The 24,909-nt window shown below is 43.4% G+C and overlaps 1 protein-coding gene across 1 annotated transcript in view; it reads left to right on the top strand.

The window, feature by feature from the left end:
- The window catches only part of LOC111957997 (transmembrane protein 161B), a 29,537-nt gene extending 6,400 nt beyond the window's left edge, over window positions 1-23,137 (top strand). The window contains exons 2-12 of the mRNA XM_023979160.2: window positions 11,189-11,292; window positions 12,343-12,426; window positions 14,388-14,485; window positions 14,694-14,850; window positions 16,755-16,906; window positions 17,335-17,395; window positions 17,541-17,681; window positions 18,008-18,121; window positions 18,400-18,574; window positions 18,698-18,794; window positions 18,907-23,137. Coding sequence (XP_023834928.1) covers window positions 11,189-11,292; window positions 12,343-12,426; window positions 14,388-14,485; window positions 14,694-14,850; window positions 16,755-16,906; window positions 17,335-17,395; window positions 17,541-17,681; window positions 18,008-18,121; window positions 18,400-18,574; window positions 18,698-18,794; window positions 18,907-19,181 — 1,458 coding nt within the window. The 3' untranslated portion in view covers window positions 19,182-23,137. The remainder of the gene's footprint in view (window positions 1-11,188; window positions 11,293-12,342; window positions 12,427-14,387; window positions 14,486-14,693; window positions 14,851-16,754; window positions 16,907-17,334; window positions 17,396-17,540; window positions 17,682-18,007; window positions 18,122-18,399; window positions 18,575-18,697; window positions 18,795-18,906) is intronic.
- The last annotated feature ends 1,772 nt before the right edge of the window (window positions 23,138-24,909 follow it).

Genomic DNA, 24,909 nt, shown 5'->3' with positions numbered 1-24,909 from the left:
CTATGTATGTTTGCACATAGAAGTCAGTGATTTTATATTTACTATAGGTTAATGAGGCATACAAATGTGGCGTGTGAAAGGTCATTTTGTTGACCACAATGGCCCACCGTTTTCGTCAGTTTGACAACAACTCGACTCGATCATTATTCAAATGACAAAAATGTGGGTAAGATTTAGTGCTATTCAAAGGCCTACATTTGTTTGTGTATGCGGGCGCGCATCCACATGAGTACGTGCTGATATGGCTAAGCCCACTTATTATGGTAAAAGTTGGACTACCCTACACTGAGCGTGTAAAGTAACAGCACGATATGAATGATACTACCCAGTCTGTTTAAGAGAGTATTGATCCGTAAGGGTTGAAATTGAATCCCCTGTGCTAAAGCTGGCTATCACAGGAACAGCTTTCCACCGTTGAGTGCTGCTTGTTCTCAGATGAGCATCATAGGTGCTGAGAGTCGCACATTTTCTTTTTATTGCCACTGATGGCCGTTCTTGCAAGTGCCTCAAATGTACCAATAAAAACATTTAACGGTCTCACTTCTTTGTTACTGCAGTTGTATATCGTAACTCAAGAAGTGCACTTTGCTGCTGTGTAGCCTACTTCATTGTTGGAAATGACAGTGGACAAATTGTTAGACTTTCAGGGGGAGTGTGTATGAGCGATTCTGCATTGTACAGTATTAACGGTCCTAAATGGGTATCTTAGAGACCCCTTTTTTTTATTGGAGTGTACTTCAGTTGACGGTGAGTTAATGTGTACTCTCGTAAGTTGCTTACTAAGCCGTATCTAATTGTTTCCTAATATTATTTCTCTAACAATCCCTCGTGTTATTGAGTTTGTCTCCTGCACAAAGTTGGTTCAAACTCATGTCTGAAAACACATGCTACACTACAACTCTTATTAGTGGCTCAGGAAATTGTTTCAATAATGATTTGTTCAGTTTCTTCCCTAACAGCCCGTAACCTGTTATCTTCAAAGGACTAAAATGCAAATAGTCTGGATAGGTATTTGATTAGCTGTTCAGGAGTCTTATGGCTTGGGGTAGAATCTGTTTAGACGCTTCTTGGACCTAGACTTGGCGCTCCGGTACCGCACGGTAGCAGAGAGAACAGTCTATGACTAGGGTGGCTGGAGTCTTTGACAATTTCTCAGTAAATGCGTGCTGGAAGTTGCACACAATTTTCACAATGTTCAAGTTTTGCTCTCGGCAGACCTGAAATTTGCTCAGTGCCAGCTTTTTTATTTTTTTTTTTACATTGGTTATGACCTGCAATATCTGCGGGTTTTTAGGAAAATAAGCTTATCTTTACTCTCATGTTTTGGTCGGGATGACAAGAAGGAGAAATGACATTGAGGGACAACTAACCCCGCTTTCCACTCTTACCTGTCCCTATCTCAACTCAGTTAAAGGTCATTGTAGAAGTTGGTGTACCCTTCCCAAATTGATGTAATCTAATCAAACGTAAACACGACTTCCATTCTTTGCTTTACAGTGATTTTGCAGTGCTTTGCACAGTTTTAATAAGACGTGTTGCAAAAAATAGTAGGCTATGAACAGCCACACCATAATCTCTAGGCCTATGCAGTCTAGGCCTATGTAGTCTAGGCCCAGTACTGTACATTTTAGTCATTTAGCAGACACTCTTATCCAGAGTGACTTACAGTAGTGAGAGTGCATACATTTTCTTTCCCCCATACTGGTCCCACATGGGAATCCAACCCACAACCCTGACGTTGCAAGTGCATTGAGCAACTGAGAAACACGGTCCCGCATTGTTTGTTAATGTCACACTGCAAAATTAATATTTTTTTTAATATATATTGCCAGTAACCTCACTATACGATATTATCTCTTTACTTTGGTGCCGATATTGCTATTTTCATGATTCTATATGTATTGCGATTTGATGTTCCTAACATATGTCTGCTGCAGAGAAACGAGTTTTGATCAGTCAGGGAAATCAAAGTGCTGAAAACACGTTGGCTCACTATTTAAAAAGATGGACAACAAGCTATAGTTTTGGCGCAGGTACGGCCGACCTAGCAGAGGGGATGGGTTAAATGCGGAAGACATTTCAGTTGAATACATTCAGTTGTACAACTGACTAGGTATCCCCCTTTCTCTTTCCTAACAGTGTTTTCTGTAAGTAGGCGTACATGGAGTAGCCAGCCAACTAGAAAAAGTAGCCAGCCAGGGAGTTATTAAAGAAGAAGCTGTATTTTGCTTACGTCTGTCTTGATTCCACACGAAATACACAACTAAATTATTAAATACTTCAACGACTTTACCTCCCAGCGTTGTCAAATTAGTTGTGTATTGAGTAGAAAGACAACTTTAAAATGACTGAAAATGTATGAATTCAGTGTGAGTTGTTTTGGATATCGCCTATATGATCGGGGGTGTTTTCTAAGGTAACCTTTTTTAACATTAAATCTATTTTGAGATTAAAGCCATAGTTAATGTTTTACTGCAAGATATATAAATTGCCACACTGATGTTTGTAATTCAAATTATGTATTTTATTGGCTCTGCTGCTGTGGACACTTAAGGAAACCAATTTTGTTTTGTAATTTGGGTGAATAATCCCTTTTAACAGTTTGGCATGTCAATCATTCACTCTGTGTGGGATTGTCAGGGGAGGGGGCAGGATGTTTGTGAGTCACAGCATTGGTAGGGTTTCAGACCTGTCAATCACTGTGGGTGGGACTTTGAGGGAAGGCGGTTGATTAGTAATCTAGTCTGAAAAACGAGTCTTTCAATTAAATGTATTGTTGCAAAAACCTAAGAATAAAGGTTGTGTTCTGTCAAGAGCATAGATTCTGTCGTAAACATTGATTCCCTGTTGAGAAACAATATAGAATTGGAGGGAAAGGGTTTTAAAGGTACGATTTGAAAAAGGAAGCAGGTGTTAAACATTGGCTTTGCTACACAGAAAGCAGCAGTCGACACTTTAATCAAATCAGTAGGCCTATATCAATATATTTAATAATGCCATATACAGTGCCTTCAGAAAGTATTCACACCCCTTGACTTTTTCAACATTTTGTTGTGATACAGCCTGAATTTTAAATGGTTGAAACCTCCCGCTCTGTCAAACAGAGAATTGGTGAACATAAAAGTTTGATCAGGAGAAACGACAGGGATTATCCAGTCGCTGTACCTGAAGCATGACATTTCTACCTTTTTTTAGATTTTGTGGCATAGTGAAAGTTAAGATATCAGACAGGGGAGGTGATATAAATAATACTCTGAGTAAAAGAGAATGTTTTTGGATTTTCACCCTCCAGACATTAGTTCCTAAAGGACTTAATGATGAAATGCCTATGTATGTTACGTTGTGAATTTGAACATGAATTATGTCCCTATTTAAGATTACTCTGATGTTTTTCGTACGATGTACCCAATGATTAATGAAAACTTGCTATGTCCTCATCGTGGTTTTACAGACGTGTTTAATACGTCTTATTTCTACACTTTTGTAATATTTATGGAATGCATATTGTTATATTTGGTAGCACTTATTTGTTTTTCCTTCGCCTCCAACCCCCTTCGATGTGTGGAACGGATGTGGGTGGGGCTAGGTCTACATAAGGGTGCACATTTTTTTTAAATTACAAAAGCTCTGACGAAGGCCGTGAGGCCGATACGTTAAGCTTATTAAAGATCAGTGATACTATCAAGAGCAGTGTGCGGGTTCCTTTTCCTTCAAATGGTTGAATTTAAAATGTTGCGTCACTGACCTACACACTAACCCATCATGTCAACGTGGAATTATGTTTTTAGACATTTTTACAAATGTATTAAAAATGAGAAGCTTAAATGTCTATAGTTCAAGGATTCAACCACAAAAACCATTTTTTTCCTTCTCAAATGCCTTGCAAAGAAGGGCACCTATTGGTAGATGAGTAAAACAAAAAAAGCAGACTTTAAATATCCCTTTGAATATGGTGAAGTTATTAAATACACTTTGGATGGTGTATCAATACACCCAGTCACTACAAAGATACAGGCGTCCTTCTGAACTTCGTTGCCGGAGAGGAAGGAAACCGCTCAAGGATTTCGCCATGTGGGCAATGGTGACTTTTAAACAATTACAGAGTTTAATGGCTGTGATAAGAAAACATGAGGATGGATCAACAAAATGTTAGTTACTCCTAGGGTTGCACATTTTGGGGAATATTCAGAGGTGGAAACTTTCCTTGGGAATATATAGGAATTAACAGAAATATTAATGCTTTGGTTGCCTTCCCCAAAGATCCCCAAAGTCCCTCCCGCCAGGTGGCTGAGGAAATATGTTGGCACGACTGCCATATTACATCTCCATCCCAAAGACCTTGCTTGGAAGTGTACTTCGCCAGACTGCCAAGAACCTTGCCCTCATCCAGGCCGAGGTGGCGAGACACGGTAGTGATGACAACATTGGCCTTGTTGTTCTCTGCATCAGACAGGATGCTCTTGCCAGCATACTTGGGGTACAACATGTATGAGCTTCACGCTTTTTGATGTATTTCAGAACTGCAACTTCCTCTGCTTGGAGAAACAGTGAAGTGGGCAGGGCAGTACGGATTTATTCTCTTACATCTGCAAGCAGAGTCTGAACATCAGACAGGATGGCATTGTCTCCCTCAATCCGTGCAATGGCCACTGCTATAGGTTTCAGGCTGCTTACCACTCTCTCCCAAAATACATCATCCAGAAGGATCCTCTTGATGTGGCTGTCCATATCGGCAGACTGTGATATGGCCATTTCTTGGAGAATCCTTCCCCACCAGGAGACTGTCAAACATGATGACAACACCACCCCAATGGGTGTTGCTGGGCAGCTTCAATGTGGTGCTCTTATTCTTCTCACTTTGCTTGGTGAGGTAGATTGCTGCTATAACTTGATGATCCTTCAAATACCTAACCATTTCCTTGGCTCTCTTGTAGAGTGTTTTCAGTGCCATGATGTCCTTGAGGAGCAGATTCAATGCATGAGCAGCACAGCCAATGGGTAGTACTCCTCCACTTTAGACCAAGCATCCTTCATGTTCGCAGCATTGTCTGTCACCCGGAAGACAGCCGCACCAATGTGTCTGAGGACACACTGTACAACGGGCGATCAAAGTCAATGTGCATGCTCCCGGCCCGCCACAGGAGTTGCTCGAGCGCGATGGGACAAGGACATTCCGGCCGGCCAAACCCGGACGACACTAGGCCAATTGTGCACCCCTCATGGTCTGTAGTGACACCTCTGCGCCACTCGGGAGGCCCCTTATTCAGTCAGTTTGACACCTTTTTATAAACTAGTCAACACAAGTTCGGTTGTCAATCAAGGAACAGTAAATAGCCTCTGTGCCCCGACTCAGTGGCTGGTTAAAGACCTATGATACACGCGAAAGAAGATCAATTATTATAATAATTTAAGTGGATTAGAACTCATCGTTAACACTTACATGGGATGTGTAAATTCACTCACATGAGACGATGAAGAAGCATCATGCTCTCCATTCGTGAAAATAAATGTGAGTGCAGCCAACCACATTGCAAAAAACACAACACAGGTAAAGAGAGGCAGGACAAAGAGCAGTAGTTTCCTGTCATCGCTCGCTTTGTGACGGAAAGGCACATGTCCTGTCAATAGATCACTAGAAGATGCAAATTGTTCATTCTAGCGGGAGAAGGCTTTACAGACTTTTCTGACTAGCAAATTGAAACGTTTAAATGAAAAGCCTAGTTAATTTATAAGGTGGAAAATACTGGACCGGTGCTTATGGAAAGCACTGGACTTGTAGTCAAATATTGATATACAGTATTCAGACCCTTTTCCCTTTATTTTTTTACCTTACAGCCTAAAACTGATGAAGTAAACATGTAATCGATCTACACACAATACCTCATAATGACAAAGCGAAAACAGGTTTTTAGAAAGGTTTACAAATAATAATAATAAAAAAACTAAAACAGAAATTCATGATTTACTAGTAGTCAGACCCTTTGCTATGAGACTGGAAATTGAGCTCAGGTGCATCCTGTTTCCATTGATCATCCTTGATGTTTCTACAAATTGATTGGAGTCCGCCTGTGGTAAATTCAACTGATTTGGACATGATTTGGAAAGGCAGATACCTGTCTATATAAGGTCCCACAATTGACAGTGCATGTCAAGCCATGAGGTCGAAGAAATTGTCCGTAGCACTCAGGCAGGATTGTATCTAGGCACAGATCTGGGGAAGGGTACCAAAACATTTCTGCAGCATTGAAGGTCCCCAAGAACACAGTGGCCTCCACCATTCTTAAATGAAAGGAGTTTTGAACCACCAAGACTCTTCATAGAGCTGGCTGCCTGGCCAAACTGAGCAATTGGGGGAGAAGGGCCTTGGTCAGGTAGGTGACCAAGAACCCGATGGTCACTCTGGCAGAGCTCCAGAGTTCCTCTGTGGAGATGGGAGAACCTTCCAGAAGGACAACCATTTCTGCAGCACTCCACCAATCAGGCCTTTATGGTAAAGTGGTCAGACGGAAGCAACTCATTAAATGGCACATGACAGCCCGTTTGGAATTTGCCAAAAAGCACCTGAAGGAGTCTGACCATGAGAATCAAGGTCTGGTCTGATGAAACCAAGATTGAACTCCTTGGCCTGAATGCCAAGTGTCACGTCTGGAGGAAACCTGGCACCATCTCTACGGTGAAGCATGGTGACGGCAACATCATGTTGTGGGGATGTTTTTCAGGGACTGGGAGACTGGTCAGGATTGAGGGAAAGATGAACAGAGCAAAGTACAGAGATATCCTTGATGGAATCCTGCTCAAGAGTGCGCAGGGCCTCAGACCGGGGCGAAGGTTCACCTTCCAACAGGTCAGACCCTAAGCACACATCCAAGACAACGCAGGAGTGGCTTCGGGACAATCTCAATGTCCTTGAGTGGCACAGCCAGAGCTCGGAATTCTCTGGGAAGGCTTGAAAATAGCTGTGCAGCGACGCTCCCTATCCAACATGACATTGAAGGGAGAAACTCCTCAAATACATATGTGCCGAGTTTGTAGTGTCATACCCAATAAGATACGAGGCTGTAATCGCTGCCAAAGTTGGTTCAACAAAGTACTGAGTAAACGGTCTAAATACTTATGTAAATGTGATATTTGCGTTTAAAAAATATATATAAATTAGCTAGCATTTCTAAACTGTTTTTGCCTTGTCATTATTGGGTATTGTGTGAAGATGGATGAGGGGGAAAAAATACAATTTAATCCATTTTAGAATAAGGCTGTAATGGAAAAACCAAATGGAAAAAGGGAAGGGGTCTGAATACTGTATATCAATATTTGACTACAAGTCAAGATTTGGACAAAGTGAAGGGGTCTGAATACTTTCCGAATGCACTGTAATAGTATTCAAAATAATATTGTGATATGTAACTGTACCCCCCCCCAAAAAAAATTATGCAGCACTAATACTCAAATCTCAAATCCACCACTTCCACCCTGTATACCTTTGGCTAGGCTGTATCAAATGAAGCACAAATGATCCATGTTGTGCCAATACTACAAGAGACCATGCATACCAAAGCCACATGAATGATGCTCTCATCAGAAGTGAAGGCCACAGGTTGGATCCCATACACATGGTACTGCATCTACCTTGTTCACACCGCAGGCCTTTTTCAAATCTCTTTCGGTATACTGACTGTTCAAACAAGTTACAAGGTCATTAATATGGTAAAATCTGGAAACTATCATTTCGAAAACAAAATGTTTATTCTTTCAGTGAAATACGTATTTTTACGTACAGTTACGTATTATCTTTTTGGATGCCACCCGATCCAAAAAGTCTAAATATTGCTGTTACATTGCACAACCTTCAATGTTATGTCATAATTACGTAAAATTCTGGCAAATTAGTTTGCAACGAGCCAGGAGGTCCAAACTGTTGCATATACCCTGACTGCGTGCAATGAACGCAAGAGAAGTGACACAATTTTCCTATTTTAATATTGCCTGCTAACATGAATTTCTTTTAACTAAATATGCAGATTTAAAAATGTTTACTTCTGTGTATTGATTTTAAGAAAGGCATTGATGTTTATGGTAAGGTACATTCGTGCAATGATTGTGCATTTTTCGCAAATGTGCTTTTGTTAAATCATCCCCCGTTTGGCGAAGTTGGCTGTCTTTGTTAGGAAGAAATAGTCTTGACACAGTTTGCAACGAGCCAGGCGGCCCAAACTGCTGCATATACCCTGACTCTGTTGCACAGAACGCTAGAGAAGTGACACCATTTCATGTTAGCAGGCAATATTAACTAAATATGCAGGTTTAAAATTATATACTTGTGTATTGATTTTAAGAAAGGTGTTGATGTTTATGGTTAAGTACACATTGGTGCAACGACAGTGCTTTTTTTGCGAATGCCCTTGTTGAATCACCCGTTTGGCGAAGTAGGCTGTGATTCAATGATAAATTAACAGGCGCCGCATCGACTATATGCAACGCAGGACAAGCTAGATAAACTAGTAATATCACCAACCATGTAGTTAACTAGTGATTATGTTAAGATTGATTGTTTTTTATAAGATACGTTTAATGCTAGCTAGCACCTTACCTTGGCTCTTTGCTGCACTCGCATAACAGGTAGTCAGCCTGCCACGCAGACTACTCGTGGAGTGCAATGTAATCGGCCGTGATCGGTGTCCAAAAATGCCGATTACGTATTGTAATGAAAACTTGAAATCGGCCCTAATTAATCGGCCATTCCGATTAATCGGTCGACCTCTAGTCTAGTGTCTCCCCCTTTGAAGAGGGGGATGACCGCGGCAGCTTTCCAATCTATGGGAATCTCAGACGATACGAAAGAGAGGTTGAACAGGCTAGTAATAGGGGTTGCAACAATTTCGGCAGAACATTTTAGAAAGATGTTCCAGATTGTCTAGCCCGGCTGATTTGTAGGGGTTCCAGATGTTGCAGCTTTTTCAGAACAATAGCTTTCTGGATTTAGGTGAAGGAGAAATGGGGGGAGGCTTGGGCGAATTGCTTTTGGGGGTGGAGGGCTGTTGATCGGGGTAGGGGTAGCCAGGTGGAAAGCATGGCCAACCGTAGAAAAATGCTTATTGAAATGATCAATTATAGTGGATAAAACTCGTTTTTCAACCACTCCACAAAGTTCTTGTTAACAAACTATAGTTTTGGTAAGTTGATTAGGACATCTACTGTGTGCATGACTAAGTAATTTTCCCAACAATTATTTACCGACGTATTATTTCACTTATAGTTACCTGTACCACAATTCCAGTGGGTCAGAAGTTTACATGCACTAGGTTGACTGTGCCTTTTAAACTGCTTGGAAATTTATTTATTTTTTTGACCGTTATTTTACCAGGTAAGTTGACTGAGAACACGTTTCTCATTTGCAGCAACGACCTGGGGAATAGTTACAGGGGAGAGGAGGGGGATGAATGAGCCAATTGTAAACTGGGGATTATTAGGTGACCGTGATGGTTGAGGGCCAGATTGGGAATTTAGCCAGGACACCGGGGTTAACACCCCTACTCTTACGATAAGTGCCATGGGATCTTTAATGACCTCAGAGAGTCAGGACACCCGTTTAACGTCCCATCCGAAAGACGGCACCCTACACAGAGCAGTGTCCCCATCACTGCCCTGGGGCATTGGGATCTTTGTTTAGACCAGAGGAAAGAGTGCCTCCTACTGGCCCTCCAACACCACTTCCAGCAGCACCTGGTCTCCACATCCAGGGACTGACCAGGACCAACCCTGCTTAGCTTCAGAAGCAAGCCAGCAGTGGTATGCAGGGTGGTATGCTGCTGGCCGTGGTGGAGGTGTAAATAAATGGAGGTGTACCTGTGGATGTATATCAAGGCCTACCTTCAAGCTCAGTGCCTCTTTGCTTGACATCATGGGCAAATCAAAAGAAATCAGCAAAGACCTCAGAAAACAAATTGGAGTCTGGTTCATCCTTGGGATGTGATTTCCAAACGCCTGAAGGTACCACATTCATCTGTACAAACAATAGTACGCAAGTATAAACACCATGGGACCCCGCAGCCGTCTACCGCTCAGGAAGGAGACGCATTCTGTCTCCTAAAGATGAACGTACCTTGTTGGGAAAAGTGCAAATCAATCCCAGCAACAGCAAAGGACCATGTGAAGATGCTGAGGAAACAGGTACAAAAGTATCTATATCCAACAGTAAAAACGAGTCCTATATCGACATAACCTGAAAGGCCGCTCAGCAAGGAAGAGGCCACTGCTCCAAAACCGCCATCAAAAAGCCAGACTACGGTTTGCAACTGCACATGGGGACAAAGATTGTACTTTTTGGAGAAATGTCCTCTGGTCTGATGAAACAAAAATAGAACTGGTATGTTCATAAGGACCATCGTTATGTTTGGAGGAAAAAGGGGGATGCTTGCAAGCCAAAGAACACCATCCCATCCGTGAAGCATGGGGGTGGCAGCATTATGTTGTGGGGGTACTTTGCTGCAGGAGGGAATGGTGCACTTCACAAAATAGATAGCATCATGAGAAAGAAAAATTGTGGATATATTGAAGCAACATCTCAAGACATCAGTCAGGAAGTTAAGCTTGGTCGCAAATGGGTCTTCCAAATGGACAATGACCCCAAGCATACTTCCAAAGTTGTGGCAAAATGGCTTAAGGACAACAAAGTCAAGGTATTGGATTGGCCATCACAATCCGATTTAAAAATGTGTGGGCAGAACTGAAAAAGCATGTGCGAGTAAGGAGGCTTACAAACCTGACTCAGTTACACCAGCTCTGTCAGCGGGAATGGGCCAAAATTCACACACCTTATTGTGGGAAGCTTATGGAAGGCTACCCAAAACGTTTGACCCAAGTTTAACATTTTAAAGGCAATGCTACCAAATACTAATTGAGTGTATGTAAACTTCTGACCCACTGGGAATGTAATAAAATAAATAAATCTGAAAGAAATTATTCTCTCTCTTATTCTGACATTTCACATTCTTAAAATAAAGTGGTGATCCTCACTGACCTAAGACAGGGAATTTTTACGACGATTACATTTCAGGAATTGTGAAACTGAGTTTAAATGCATTTGGCTAAGGTGTATGTAAACCTCCGACTTCAACTGTATGTGTGTACTGTATTTCATATCTGTCCAATTCCTATTAGATTATAACTTGATTTGTTTTCCCTCCCTCAGGGTGTGATCGGTGTGCAGCTGGTGGTTACTATGGTAATGGCCAGTGTAATTCAGAAGATCATACCTCATTATTCCTTTGCAAGATGGCTACTCTGCAGTGGCAGGTAATGTAGAACTCTGTTCCTGACATTAATGTTTCTGATGGTGTCTTTTAAGAGCCATGTTTTAATCTCCTCAGTGGTTTTCCCATCAGAACAATTCATTTCAAGTCTTAACAATGCGGAAAATAGTATTTGCTCAATTTGTAAACAGTCTCTTTTTTCATTGTCTGCTGAAAGGGAATAAAAATAATAATAATTTAAGTCGCGTCGCATAGACCAAAGGGCGTCATCAAATATTGGGACAACCCGAGAGGACGGGCAATAAAAATAATGCACCCGTCTCGTTTCCTCTAATTAGTGCGATATGTGTTTTTGGGTAAACAGCTCCCCAGAAAACACTTAATAATTCATCAGTGCTTGTTTTTTTCTAGGGGGCTGTTGATGTGTTTTTCAAAAAACTTTAGCCCAAACAGGAGGCTCAGTGTTGCTTCAGAGAGATCCGCAATTAAGTTTCCCCTAATAAATAAATAAAGATGAATGAATGAAAACAAGCCCTCCACCCCTCCCTCACGCCTATGCCTCTCAGGGCTTGTGACAAAGTTAGAGCTTGCGTGAAATGTTAGTCTTCAAAAGGCTGCTCTTAAATTAGCTCTTGTTTTAAGTACAGTCCTCAAAGGACACTAACTACCCTCTTTGTAAACTTCGGGCAAGTATTTGTCATAGGTGTATTAGTAGTCTCGAATACATTGAATATGCTTTGAGGGATGTCTTGTGTGTATTTTCTCAGGTAAATTATCGCAAAACCCAGATTGTTTGCTCAATTGATGGTCCTAATCATTTTCAATCATGAAGGCCTGGAACCACAAATAATAGAAGGGCTCACTTTTTGGAGTATGTGAGGTATTACGTCACCAATACTGGTCCTCGTGGGCCATAGCCTGTGTAAATATATTGTTCTTGCACAACACAAAACAACAACAATCCAACTGATGTATTGGTTAGTTAATTGATTGATGTGTAAAAGCCTGTCCACCCTTCATCCCTCCAGGACATGGGACCACTAGTGTAGTTCTAAAGCTACCTAGATTACTCACTTGTCTCCTCCTTTCCCAGTCTGCGGTGGTACCAGCACCCTACGGAAGATGAGTTGAGGAGCCTTGCCGGAAAGCAACAAAAAACTAAGAGCAAGAAAGACCGGTAAGGGGGGGGGGAGGGGAGAGAGTGGCACCTCTCATCAGGCAGGAAGGAAAGGCAGACGTTGTGAGATAGATGGTGAACACGGGCGTGGCAGTTGAGAGATTAAGCTGATGTGTTTAGGAGGCTTGTTCAAGGCCTGTTTGAAGTGAGAGGACTGATGTTTCTTTTGTTTGTTTGCTTCTGCCTATGAGTGAAGCTTGCCTTAGAATGGTCTCTGGCTGTCTTATGGTAGTGAGTTGAGGTGGTAGAACCTTGAATGGTTGGTCAGTCCAGGCCATGCAGGTGACATCTTTCAGTAGTGTATGAACAGCAGTTTAAGACTCCCAACAAAACAAGCTTTAGGGCTAAACCCATGTAATGGTTTCGGGTAGAAGTCATGGCGATACTATGGCGAGTTCTGAAATAAGACCTATGTTATGTAGATATTTATTCCTCATCCATTTTGTGTTCATGCCTTTTAGCCTAAATAGAAAGCAAGGTTTGGCAATGTGAAATGTTCTCAAACATTTGAAAATGAAGCCTATGAAGTTTATCTTCTAGATTCTTGCTTGGAGCCATTATGTAGTTCTAGTCCAATTCCTAGGCCTCCGTGATGCAGGTTGGCGCTCGACGCCACGTTTACTGACACGGAACCCAAACCGTCTGCGCACGTGCGCTATCGTGAATACATGTAATGTGTCGCCCCCACACCAAACGCGATCGCGACACGCAGGTGAAAATATCAAAACAAACTTTGACCAATGACATTAAATTGGGGACAGGTCGAAAAGCATTAAACATGTATGGCAATTTGGCTAGTTAGCTTGCACTTGCTAGCTAATTTCTCCTATTTAGCTGGCTTGCTGTTGCTAGCTAATTTGTCCTGGGATATAAACATTGAGTTTATCGCGCAGCCGGTTTGGGTTCCGTGTTACGCTTCAAAAACGGACTGCTAGTGCCACACACCTCGAGTCCTTTTGTTGTGAAGCCACGAGCACTTTTTCCTGTCAGGTCCCCCAAAGATTCCTTGGACACATTTCAAGTTTGGCCCCAGTGTCTTGCCATAGTATTGTCCTCTGAATCCAGCACACACACATGGCTGAACAAACACTGCCCTGTGTCCCGGAGGCCCTATAGAAAGGTTGGCTTGTCCAAGGAACAGCTGGCCCAGCCCCTGCCGTGTGCTGCTCCTGCAGTCTGTACTGCATGTTGCCCCCTGTAGCTCTATGACAAAATATTGGACTTATGAATTACATGGGGCCCTACTCCGCACTACAAAAGAGCTAGCGTCAGTGCTCAGTACGCCTTGGTTGGGTTGACAATAAACTGGTTGGTTGTTTAGAAACAAAACCGACGCGTGTGCAACTATGGGCCAAAACATACTGGGTTGGCTTGGATTGTTGACAACATGTAAACTATATTCAGTCTCCAAATGTTTATTGAAAACATGCATTTGCACAATGAGCACTTGGTGTCTCTCAAATACATGGTTACAGTTGTTTGTTAGCTAGCTTGCACATTTTTGCCATGTTAGGGTAGACCTGACATGAGTCAACTAGACGTTGTATCGATAAAAAGATACGACGAGCTGAAATGAGCCACCTACGATTCCTCTCATGGCAGCTTCTTGTCATAGTTGGCGACAATCTGACCGCTAAGAAACACAACGCGCCCTTCTGTCGCATCAATGTGCGCACATAATATTTTGTCACGTTTTTCGTGACCTCCATGACGCTAGCCATCTCGCAGATGCCCAAATTACCTAGTACACAGATTTAAGTTTGATATAGTCCAGCATATGATGTGTTTTTCTGTCAGCACAGCCAGTAAATTGACACGATAGCAGTAGATTTTTATTTAGCACTCTCTGCTGTGCCCGTGTTTTAGAGGTGGAGTACACCTGCCTGCAACATAGGACATGTCTGTCTCTCTCTCCCCCATATCTGTCTTGTATTGATTTGGTGCTCTGTCTTTTGTCCCAGGAGGAACAATGGCCACATAGAGAACAAGCCTCTGACCATTCCCAAGGACATAGACCTGCAGCTGGAGACCAAGTGCATCACAGAAGTGGACACGTTAGGTATGAGGCCATATCTACTGACACCATTCAGTTATCCTCATGTCTTTATAACCAGTTTTGTTTTCTCTCTTAAACCTCAACAAATCTTCGTCATTCAGTATCTGAGCACATCATCACAGTCCAGAAATACTGTCATAAATCAACCAAGTAACAGAACAGTTAATAAATCAGTCATCCTCCTCTTCATCCTCCTGCTCGTTTCCTGCAGCTTTGCACTACTTCCCAGAGTTCCAGTGGCTGGTGGACTTCACAGTGGCAGCCACAGTGGTGTATCTGATCACCGAGCTGTACTACACAGTGGCCCAGCCCTCTGGGGAGATGAACATCAGCGTGGTGTGGTGCCTGCTCGTCCTCGCCTTCGTCATGTATCCTTCAGTCCGTACATCGTCCAATACGTTTTTCTCTCTTTCGATCATTCCTTCTATATAACATCCATTTGTCACAATGTTCTGCTGAACAGCGATCCAGGTCTAGAGGATGTCGGGGGTTTCAGTGGAACCCCAATCTCAACGAATGGCAACGTTTGACAAGCCAAGTCATTAATGGCGAAAACGTCTATTACGTAACAAAGACGTTACTGCGAACAGTGAACACTATTTTCCTCCCTTGTGACAACATTACATGCACGATAGTACACATTCTGCTGTTCTATTTATTTATTTACACACTGCTCAACGTACCTCGCCCCTATTTCGTCCACAAAACAAAAAACGATAACATAAAAGGCCTAGTAAAATGTCATTAGAGTTCTTGCATTTAATCACTCATGTGCACATACTGAGAATCCTACCTTTTGTTCCCTACCTGTTGCCGGTTAACATCTCTTTGTCTACAAGAGTGTTAAAAACAACATGTGAGAGAGCCTTGATTGTTCCCAGGTTCCATTTCTGCAGGCAGACGGCAGTAAGTAGCCTGACAGACACAGCTCCAGCCACTGCCTGCCACCACATGCCTCCCTGCTACTCTCTTCTGCCGACGCGTCACCAAATCATACGCATTATCCTCCGCCACAGTGCGCGGGGATCAATCTTTCCCACGCTCCCTGGCTGAGTGCGGTCAGAAGGCATGCCATTTCCTGCATGCCTGCTGAGGAAGATTGGAGGCCCAATTTTCACAACCCACCAGACTGATTTGCTTGGGAAAAGAGGTGACTGGGAGGGGGTGGTACGTGGAGGAGGGGGTGCACGGCTAGGTGGATGATGAAGATGGTGATGTGATGGTGTGTGTGTTAATGGCACACTTGATTTCATATTCCCGTCTCGGGCGACCCTCTTGGAGAAGTTAAGAGCCAGAGGCTGCAGCCGGGCACCTGTTGTGTTAACCTCGACTTAACACACCTCAGCCATGGAATGGAATCTTAAAACTGCCAAATTGGAATGGATTTAGCAGGTTACATTTTTTGTGAAGTTACAGTATGAGGTATTGGAACATCTGATTCTTCCCAAGCTCTGTGATTTCCACCTAACAGAAAGGGGTTTCGGTAAGCGTTGATGAAGTTGAATGCACGACAGGTAGACATCCCATCGAGTGGCCTGTTGGTTAGCCTAGATTTATCCTGACAATCAGTGATGGTATAACGAAGTGGGCTAAAGCTGCTCTCGCTGAAATGCTGCATCGAAATTTGCCACTTGCGTTCTGTGACTGCTTCCCAAGTAGTATTTAGGGCAACATTAGCAGCTGCCTCACTGAGCTCTGATAATGGGGTTTCATTGCTCCTTTGAGAGAAACTAGCTCTTAAGTTGTCAGATACCTTCTTTTTTTTTATGCAGCCTTTAGTATCCTGGTTGTGACCCCCAGGAAAAGGCAAATCCATTGGCTTGCCTACATTACCACGATTCCCCATTCAGAATGGCCTGAGAGATTGCTATGTGGAATAAAGGCTGAGCTCCATCACCTTGGAGATGCAAGGCAACTCTAGAAGCACGCCATGTCCTTACTTAGCCCGCTAGGAACACTGCAGCCAGGCACCGCAGAAAACACCATTCTAGTTCTGAGGAAGCCCGGCCCATTGAGCCCCATGGTAATGTGTGACAGCCGCTGCTTAAGAGAGTGAGAGAAGCTAGACTGTGTGCGCGCATGCTTGTTGCAGGGTCACTGCGCAGTACTGTTGCGTGCTTCTGATCCTTCGAGTCCGTTATGTTAATGAGCCGCCACCATTACTCCAGAAACGTCTCTACACGGCCATGGCTCACAGCAATATGATTAGTAGGCTATATTTCACGAGTTGTGTGTTTCTGCTGGCGTTTCCCTTAACTCCCCTGCCCCACAGTAAGACCCTGTTCTCCCTGACGGCCTTCTACTTCAAGCTGGAGGAAGGTGGCGAGCGCTCGCTCTGCATCACCTTCGCTTTCTTCTTCTTTGTCAAAGCCATGGCCATCCTCATCGTCACTGAGAACTACCTGGAGTTTGGCCTGGAGACAGGTGAGTGGGCCATGAGCCATCTGTCAGTATGACTAGCCCACAGTGCTCTTCCATCCTGCACCTGGGTCCTATTCATTAGTACAAAACGTAGCAAAACATTTTGTAATGGAAAACGACAACTGGCGTTTTCGTACCGTTTGCTTCCTAGTGAGTACAACCCGTGGGGCCCACAGGCTGTTGTTCCAGACCAGTACTAACACATCAAGTTCTATCTAACTAGCGGGTGTTAGTGATGAGATAGAACAAAAGCCTGCAAACCCTGTGCTTCCCTAGGACCAGGGTGGAAGAACACTACATTGGAGGAATAGATTCAATCCGTTACTAGAGGAATAGATTCCATTTGTTTTGTCTAATGTACTGTAATTGTAATTTTTCTGGACTTTGTAGGACCAATTTGAAAATCGAATCGTGTTTTCATTTCAATCTAGGTTTCGCAAATTTCTCTGAAAGTGCCACACAGTTTTTGGAAAACCAGGGGTTAGAGTCCCAGTAAGTATGAGCTTTTTTTTTTTGTCAGTATGCATGGGTCATAAATGTAATTGACTCATGGACTGTGTGTGTGTGTGCGTTTTCACATGTTGTATGACTGTGAGTTACGCTTTAGCCCAGTATAACTGTCTGTTCCTTTCTCCAGGGGTCCCATATCTAAACTCACCTTTAAGCTGATCCTGGCCTTGCTCTGCTCTCTGATTGGTGCATTCCTCACCTTCCCCGGCCTACGATTGGCTCAAATGCACCTGGACGCCCTCAACCTGACCACAGCCAAAGTCACACAGTGAGTCCCTCTCTTCTCTCCTGTCTTCCTCACCCTCACTGCAGTTACACTGTTGTCCCATTCATAAATGGGCTGGTTGAAGTAGGTGTGAGTTTAAATGATTGTTTTTTGTGGACCCCAGGAAGAATAGTTGCTGCTTCGGCAAAAGCTAATGTGGATCTGAATAAACCAATAAGTGATGTGGTCTACTAGCCGGTCCTCAATGAGTGTAGATGATAGTATGCCATAAACATATAGTGCTCATACAGTATTCACATTCCTCCTGGATAAGCAAAGCGTTTTACTGACAAGAATGTGTGACCATATATTTTGTTCTTCTCTTCCAGGACCTTGCTTCATATCAACTTCCTTTCCCCTCTTATTATGGTACTGCTGTGGGTGAAGCCTATAACTAAGGACTACCTCCTGAATCCTGCCCTGGGGAAGGAGAGTATGCCTTTGTAAGTTCACCTTGTTTTGTTTGTCGGTACATTTTCCCAACCACATGCATGGTCAAAGGATTAAGCCTTCGCAAAGTTTCACGTCTCTGTAACGTCTCTTTCCACCTCTCCCTGTCACTCCTGGCTTTCATACCCTCACACACTACCTCATCTTCTCACATTATCGACGTGCGTTGGCTTATTTTTCCTTCACCCATCTCTCTCACTCTCTCTCTCACACTCTCTCGCTCTCTCACACTCTCTCACTCACACACTTGCTGTGTCTGACTCCTCACCAGGATGACTGAGGAGACCTATGACACGTTGCGGTTGTGGGCCATCCTGCTGCTGTGTGTGCTGCGCCTGGCCATGATGAGGCACCACCTCCAGGCCTACCTCAACCTGGCCCAGAAGGGCGTGGAGCAGATGAAGAAGGAGGCGGGACGCATCAGCACCGTTGACCTGCAGAAGATGGTGAGTGGCGCCTCGAGTCGGCCAATCATTTGGCCTTGACGGATGGGCAGAGTATGATAAAACAAATGGGGTTTGAAGAGTTCCTCTTGACTGGAAGTTCTCTTTTTTTCTTTTCCTTCCAAGGTGGCCCGTGTTTTCTACTACCTATGTGTAATCGCACTGCAGTATGTGGCACCCTTGGTGATGTTGCTGCATACAACCTTGCTGCTAAAAACCTTAGGTGAGTTTGGCACATCATCAGAAATTATTGCTCATATATTAAATTTAACCATTTAGCAGCAGTCGTTAGTCCACCACACTGCTAATGTAGCACCCTACTCTTTGTGTAATAGGTGGACACTCCTGGGGCGTGTACTCTGAGGAAGACCTCCCCTGCCCAATGGAGATGAACTCTGACCCTGCTGTGGTTGCTGCAGCTCCAGGACTGGCTGTGGAGGCCCAGGCATCGGTGGTCCAGCTGTCGGTGGCCCTCGGGGGCCTGCGAACAGTGTTCACCCCCCTGCTTTTCCGTGGCCTCCTCTCCTTCCTCACCTGGTGGATCGCTGCCTGCCTCTTTTCCACCTCCATCTTCGGCCTCTTCTACCACCAGTATCTCATGGCGGCATAGCAGCATTCCCCCAGGGTCAGGGTGGTGTCCCACTGGGCTCTGTTCCAGCCCCGTTCAGAAATGACTGTGTGGTGCAGGGCTCTAGGGACAACCCTTCTCCCCTCCCACAGCCACGTCCCTCATGACCATATCTGCAGAGAACCCCTGGTTCACCCCCAGTGCTTCCTTCATGGATTACTCTTAACTTGACTTTTACTACCTTTTTATTTTGAGAGCAGGATTCGCAAATCCTTAACAAAAGACACTAATATAAATGAGAGTAATGGTAATATGTGTGTGCGTACAGTCTTAAACAGAGCAGCAGAGAACCTTGTCTCTGCATACTATGGGGGGTGGGGTGGGGGTGGCTGTGGATGTTGTAAAGGGATGTGTGAACTAAAGCAGCCAATAAGAGGTCACCACTGCGATGCTTGTCCTACTGGAGAAGGAGGAGGGGACACCTCACTGGGAGAGTCCCTGCTGAGATCCCATCACTTGAAACTGTTCAATTGAAATATGTCTAACTGGCTACCAAGGACGAACATGGGTTTTTAAATGTGCGTTCCTTATGATTTGTGAAATATTTTATCCCCCCTTTACTGTCCCTGGTACAAACTGAGCCATACTGGAAGAGCTGAGAGAAACTTGTGCCCCTTCTGACAGGTGTGACGACAGCCAGCGGGGGCAGCAACACACAAGCCGTGGCCAAGGGAATGGTACGTGTGAATGTGAGTAAGATCCCTGCTGTGAGGTCGGTGTACAACTAAAAGGGCATTTTGATCAATAGAAGTGTCAAGTCAAATGCCAATTGTAAGCTACGGCCTCTTTCCTCCACCCTCCCCTGTACCCGTCCTCCCCTTGTAGAGCCAGTAGGGAAACTACAATTTTATGTCTTCTGTTTTTTGTTTCATGGATCAAATTGTGAATTTAGAAATGTGTTTTTATTTGAAAGAGCTGCCAAGTAAGTGACCCCTCTGGTGGGCTGTAGATTTGATGATTGATAGTTTTACAGCAACCCTGCGGCCTTCTGTCTTCAGAGTCCCCAACGAGGAACCAATAGAGCACAAGTGTGTACTCATACACTTGTGCATATCTTGTTCTATGTACAGACTTTCCTAGGCTTACTGACTCTCTCTCTCTCTCACACACACACACACACACACACACACACACACACATATATATAGTCACAAGCTCAAACACAGGGATGATTGTCCAGCCCGTTCAGGAGTAAAGAACAGTTGTCTGGACAGAGGGGTATACTACAAAGCAGGATCAATGAGTTAGCCAGATAACTTTGACAAACAGTTTGTTGTCTGGTTCATTAAGAAAGCTAAACATAGATACAGTACCAGTCAAAAGTTGGACACACCTACTCATTTCAAGGGTTTTTCTTTATTCTTACTATTTTCTACATTGTAGAATAATAGTGAAGACATCAAAACTATGAAATAACACATGTGGAATCATATAGTAACCAAAAAAGTGTTTAACAAATCAAAATATATTTCAGATTCTTCAACCTGTTGCTTTGATGACAGCTTTGCACACTCTTGGAATTGTCTCAACCAGCTTCACCTGGAATGCTTTTCCAAATGTCTAGGAGTTCCCACATATGCTGAGCACTTGTTGGCTGCTTTTCCATCACTTTCTGGTCCAACTCATCCCAAACCACCTCAATTGGGTTGAGGTTGGGTGATTGTGGAGGCCAGGTCGCCTGATGCAGCACTCCATCACTCTCCTTCTTGGTCAAATGGCCCTTACACAGCCTGGAAGTGTGTTGGGTCATTGTCCTGTTGAAAAGCAAATGATAGTCCCACACATGTGGAGATCATCCGTTCTACTCTGCGTCTCGCAAAGACACGGCGGTAGGAACCAAAAATCGAAAATTTGGACTCATTAGACCAAAGGACAGATTTCCACCGGTCTAATTTCCATTGCTCATGTTTCTTGGACCAAGCAAGTCTCTTCTTCTTATTGGTGTCCTTTTTAGTAGTGGTTTCTTTGCAGCAATTTGACCATGAAGGCCTGATTCACGCAGTCTCCTCTGAACAGTTGATGTTGATATGTGTCTGCTACTTGATCTCTGAAGCATTTGTTTTGGCTGCAATCTGAGGTGCAGTAAACTCTAATGAACTTATCCTCTGCAGCAGAGGTAACTCTGGGTCTTCCATTCCTGTGGCGATACTCATGAGAGCCAGTTTTATCATAGCGCTTGATAGTTTTTGCGATGGAACTTATCATTTTTTAAATTACTTTTACCACTTTTTCTCCCAAATTTTGTGGTATTCACAGTCTTGTCTCATCGCCGCAACTCCTGTAAGGACTCGGGAGAGGCTTATGTCGCGAGTCATGCGTCCTCCTTAACACGACCCAACCAAGCCGCACTGCTTCTTGACACAATGCCCTCTTAACCCGGAAGCCAGCCACACCAATGTGTCGGAGGAAACGCCGTACACCTGGCAACCGTGTCAGCCTGCATGTGCCCGGCCCGCCACAGGAGTTGCTAGAGCACGATTGGACAAGAACATCCCTGCCAGCCAAACCCTCCCTTAACCCGGACAACGCTGGGCCAATTGTGTGCTGCCCCATGGGTCTCAGTCGTGGCCGGCTGACTCAAACCAGTATCTCTAGTGGCACAGCTAGCAACTGCGATGCAGTACCTTAGGCCACTGCGTCACTCGGGAGGCCACAACTGAACTTGAAGAAACTTTCAACGTTCTTGAAATGTTCCGGATTGACTGACCGTTGACTGACCTTTATGTCTTAAAGTAATGATGGATTGTCGTTTCTCTTTGCTTATTTGAGCTGTTCTTGCCATAGTATGTACTTGGTCTTTTACCAAATAGGGTTGTCTTCTGTATACCACACCTACCTTGTCACAATTGGCTCAAACACATTTAAGAAGGAAATAAATTCCACAAATGTAACTTTTAACGGGGCATGCAGTACCTGTTAATTGAAATGCATTCCAGGTGATTACCTCATGAAGCTGGTTGAGAGAATGCGAAGAGTGTGCAAAGCTGTTATCAAGGCAAAGGGTGGCTACTTTGAAGAATCTCAAATATAAAATATATTTTGATTTGTTTCTCACTTTTTTGGTTACTACATGATTCCATGTGTGTTATTTCATAGTTTTGATGTCTTCACCATTCTACAATGTAGAAAATGGCAAAATTTCAGAAAAACCCTTCCATGAGTAGGTGTCCAAACTTTTGACTCGTGCTGTATGTGTTTTTGGATGTCGAGTACGTTAGACCATGCCCATTTCAAGCTTTTAAAGAGCTGTCAAAAGTCTTCTCTTGTTCGTATTTATTTGAAAGGTGGAGAGTATGCACACTATGAATGTATCAATCCTGCCTAATTTCAGATGTTTCTTTGTGATAAATTATTGGTATGTGATTTTTAATTTCTACCCTCAACGGTTAATGACTGCACTTGGCTCCTATTCCTAGCCCTATACCTCGTGATTAGGTCAACGGAAGATTATTTTTACCTCTGAACACCATGTTTTCTTTTGTGACCAACTTTTTATTTAGTTTTGTCATTTTTTCTTTTTCAGAGGGGGGTTACAAGCACAAAAACAATCAAATAAAAGAATATGAAGCTGACCCATCCCCTGACCACATCCTCCCTACCCACTCGGAAACTGGGTTTTAAGTTCAATATATTTTGGGGCCTGTAAAAAATGTATAACCTTAACACCAAACAATGTATTATTGGACTATGATGTTTTCAATCAGTTCAGAAACGTGTACAAGACAAATCGCAAATTGTATCTTTTTAGATATATATTTTCCCTGATATGTCAAAAGTAGCTGGGATACTTTTACAATCCATTGGCCAAAAAGGCGTTGTTTGCCTTCTGTCACCACTTTAGTTTTTCTTTTTCTCTTAGTTCAAAAGTATTACACTTCCTCTATGTATTTATTATTTCTGGTTTAGTTTGTCTTTAATAAATTCAAATCATTACCATGTGTTTTGGAATTTGGTTTTGATCTCAATACATTTTGTTTACTGACTTACTGGTTGATACTTGGCCCTGATTAAATACTGCACAAGGAAAAGCTATTTTATTGGCCCAGAGGCTTACTATCCCAGAGGCCCCCACAGGTTGCGTGACTGTTACAAATAGTTATTCAGCTTGAGGGTTACATTCAAGTCTTTTATTATCTAAAGTTTTTCAATTTTGAACAGGTTTGTTCTGAAATATTAGTGAGGACCTTTTTAGACTGCTGTTCACTTGAGCTTTCCGCATCAGAGGTGTGGACATTGCAGGAAGGACCCACTTTACCCACCAGAACCATGGCATACGTGTACCTGTTCTCGACAGCTAATGCAGAACTTTGCCAATGGACAAGTGTTAAAATGAGGCCTTGTGAGAATAGTGTCCAGACTCCTAATAATCCATATGTTACCAGTGCAAAACATTAGCTACAGTTTTAATTTCCTCCTAGTCTTTCAGTATTGTTAGGTAGTGTTCAGTACAACACACATGGTGGACAACTTCAGAAACGGTGCCTTGCAAAAGACTGTGTAATGTGTCCTTGTATTGTCCCTCCCTCTGTCGAGGCATTGCGATGACAGTCAGTCAATGGTTGTGTTCCCCTGCTCAGACGTTGCAACCCTCAACCACTGGTTGTGTGCCACGTCATCGTTTGACAGATTTCTATAACGTATGATGTAGTTAGCTGATACTTAAAATACCTATCTAGGCGTTGTAAGATCTGGCATTCATTAGCAATGCCTGGGCAGTGGAACGTGCCCAATGTGTTAAGGCTCACCCTGTTATTGTCAATCCAAAAAGGCTGCCGTGCATCACCCAGGTAGACCTAAACATTGGCCTTGGATGGGATGAGTTACATCCATACAATTTTGAGTGTTTTAAAACCATAATGAAAAGTGCCAGATTAATATATTCTGAACAAAAATATAAACACAACATGTAACAATTTATAAGAATTTACTGAGTTACAGTTCATATAAGGAAATCAGTCAATTGAAATAAATTCATTAGGTCCTAATCTATGGATTTTACATGACTGGGAATACAGATATGCATCTGTTGGTCACAGATACCTTAAAAAAAGGTAAGAGAGTGGATCAGAAAACCAGTCAGTATGTGGTGTGACCACCTTTTGCCTCATGCAGCGCGACACATCTCTTTCACATAGTGTTGATCAGGCAGTTGATTGTAGCCTGTGCAATGTTGTTCCACTACTCAGAGGCTGTGCGAAGTTGCTGGATATTGGCGGGAACTGGGAAACGCTGTCGATCCAGGACATCCCACACATGCTCAAAGAGTGACATGTCTGGTGAGTATGCAGGCCGTGGAAGAACTGGGACATTTTCAGCTTCAAGGAATTGTGTACAGATCCTTGTGACATGGGGCCGTGCATTATCATGCTGAAACATGAGATGATGGCAGCAGATGAATGGCGCGACAATGGGCCTCAGGATCTTGTCACGGTATCTCTGCGCATTCAAATTGCCATCGATAAAATGCAATTGTGTTCGTTGTCCATAGCTTATGCATGCCCATACCATAACCCCACTGCCACCATGGGGCACTTTCTTGCAGTCAGCATGCCAGTTGCACGCTCCCTCAAAACTTGAGACATCTGTGGCATTGTGTTATGTTACAAACTGCACATTTTAGTGGCCTTTTATTGTCCCCAGCACAAGGTGCACCTGTCTAATGAGCATGCTGTTTAATCAGCTTCTAGATATGCCACACCTGTCAGTTGGA

Source organism: Salvelinus sp. IW2-2015, linkage group LG33 (genome assembly GCF_002910315.2).
Source record: "Salvelinus sp. IW2-2015 linkage group LG33, ASM291031v2, whole genome shotgun sequence".
Taxonomy (NCBI): Eukaryota; Metazoa; Chordata; class Actinopteri; order Salmoniformes; family Salmonidae; genus Salvelinus; species Salvelinus sp. IW2-2015.
Note: the sequence above shows the minus strand (reverse complement) of the source record. Positions and strands in the feature narration are given on the sequence as shown.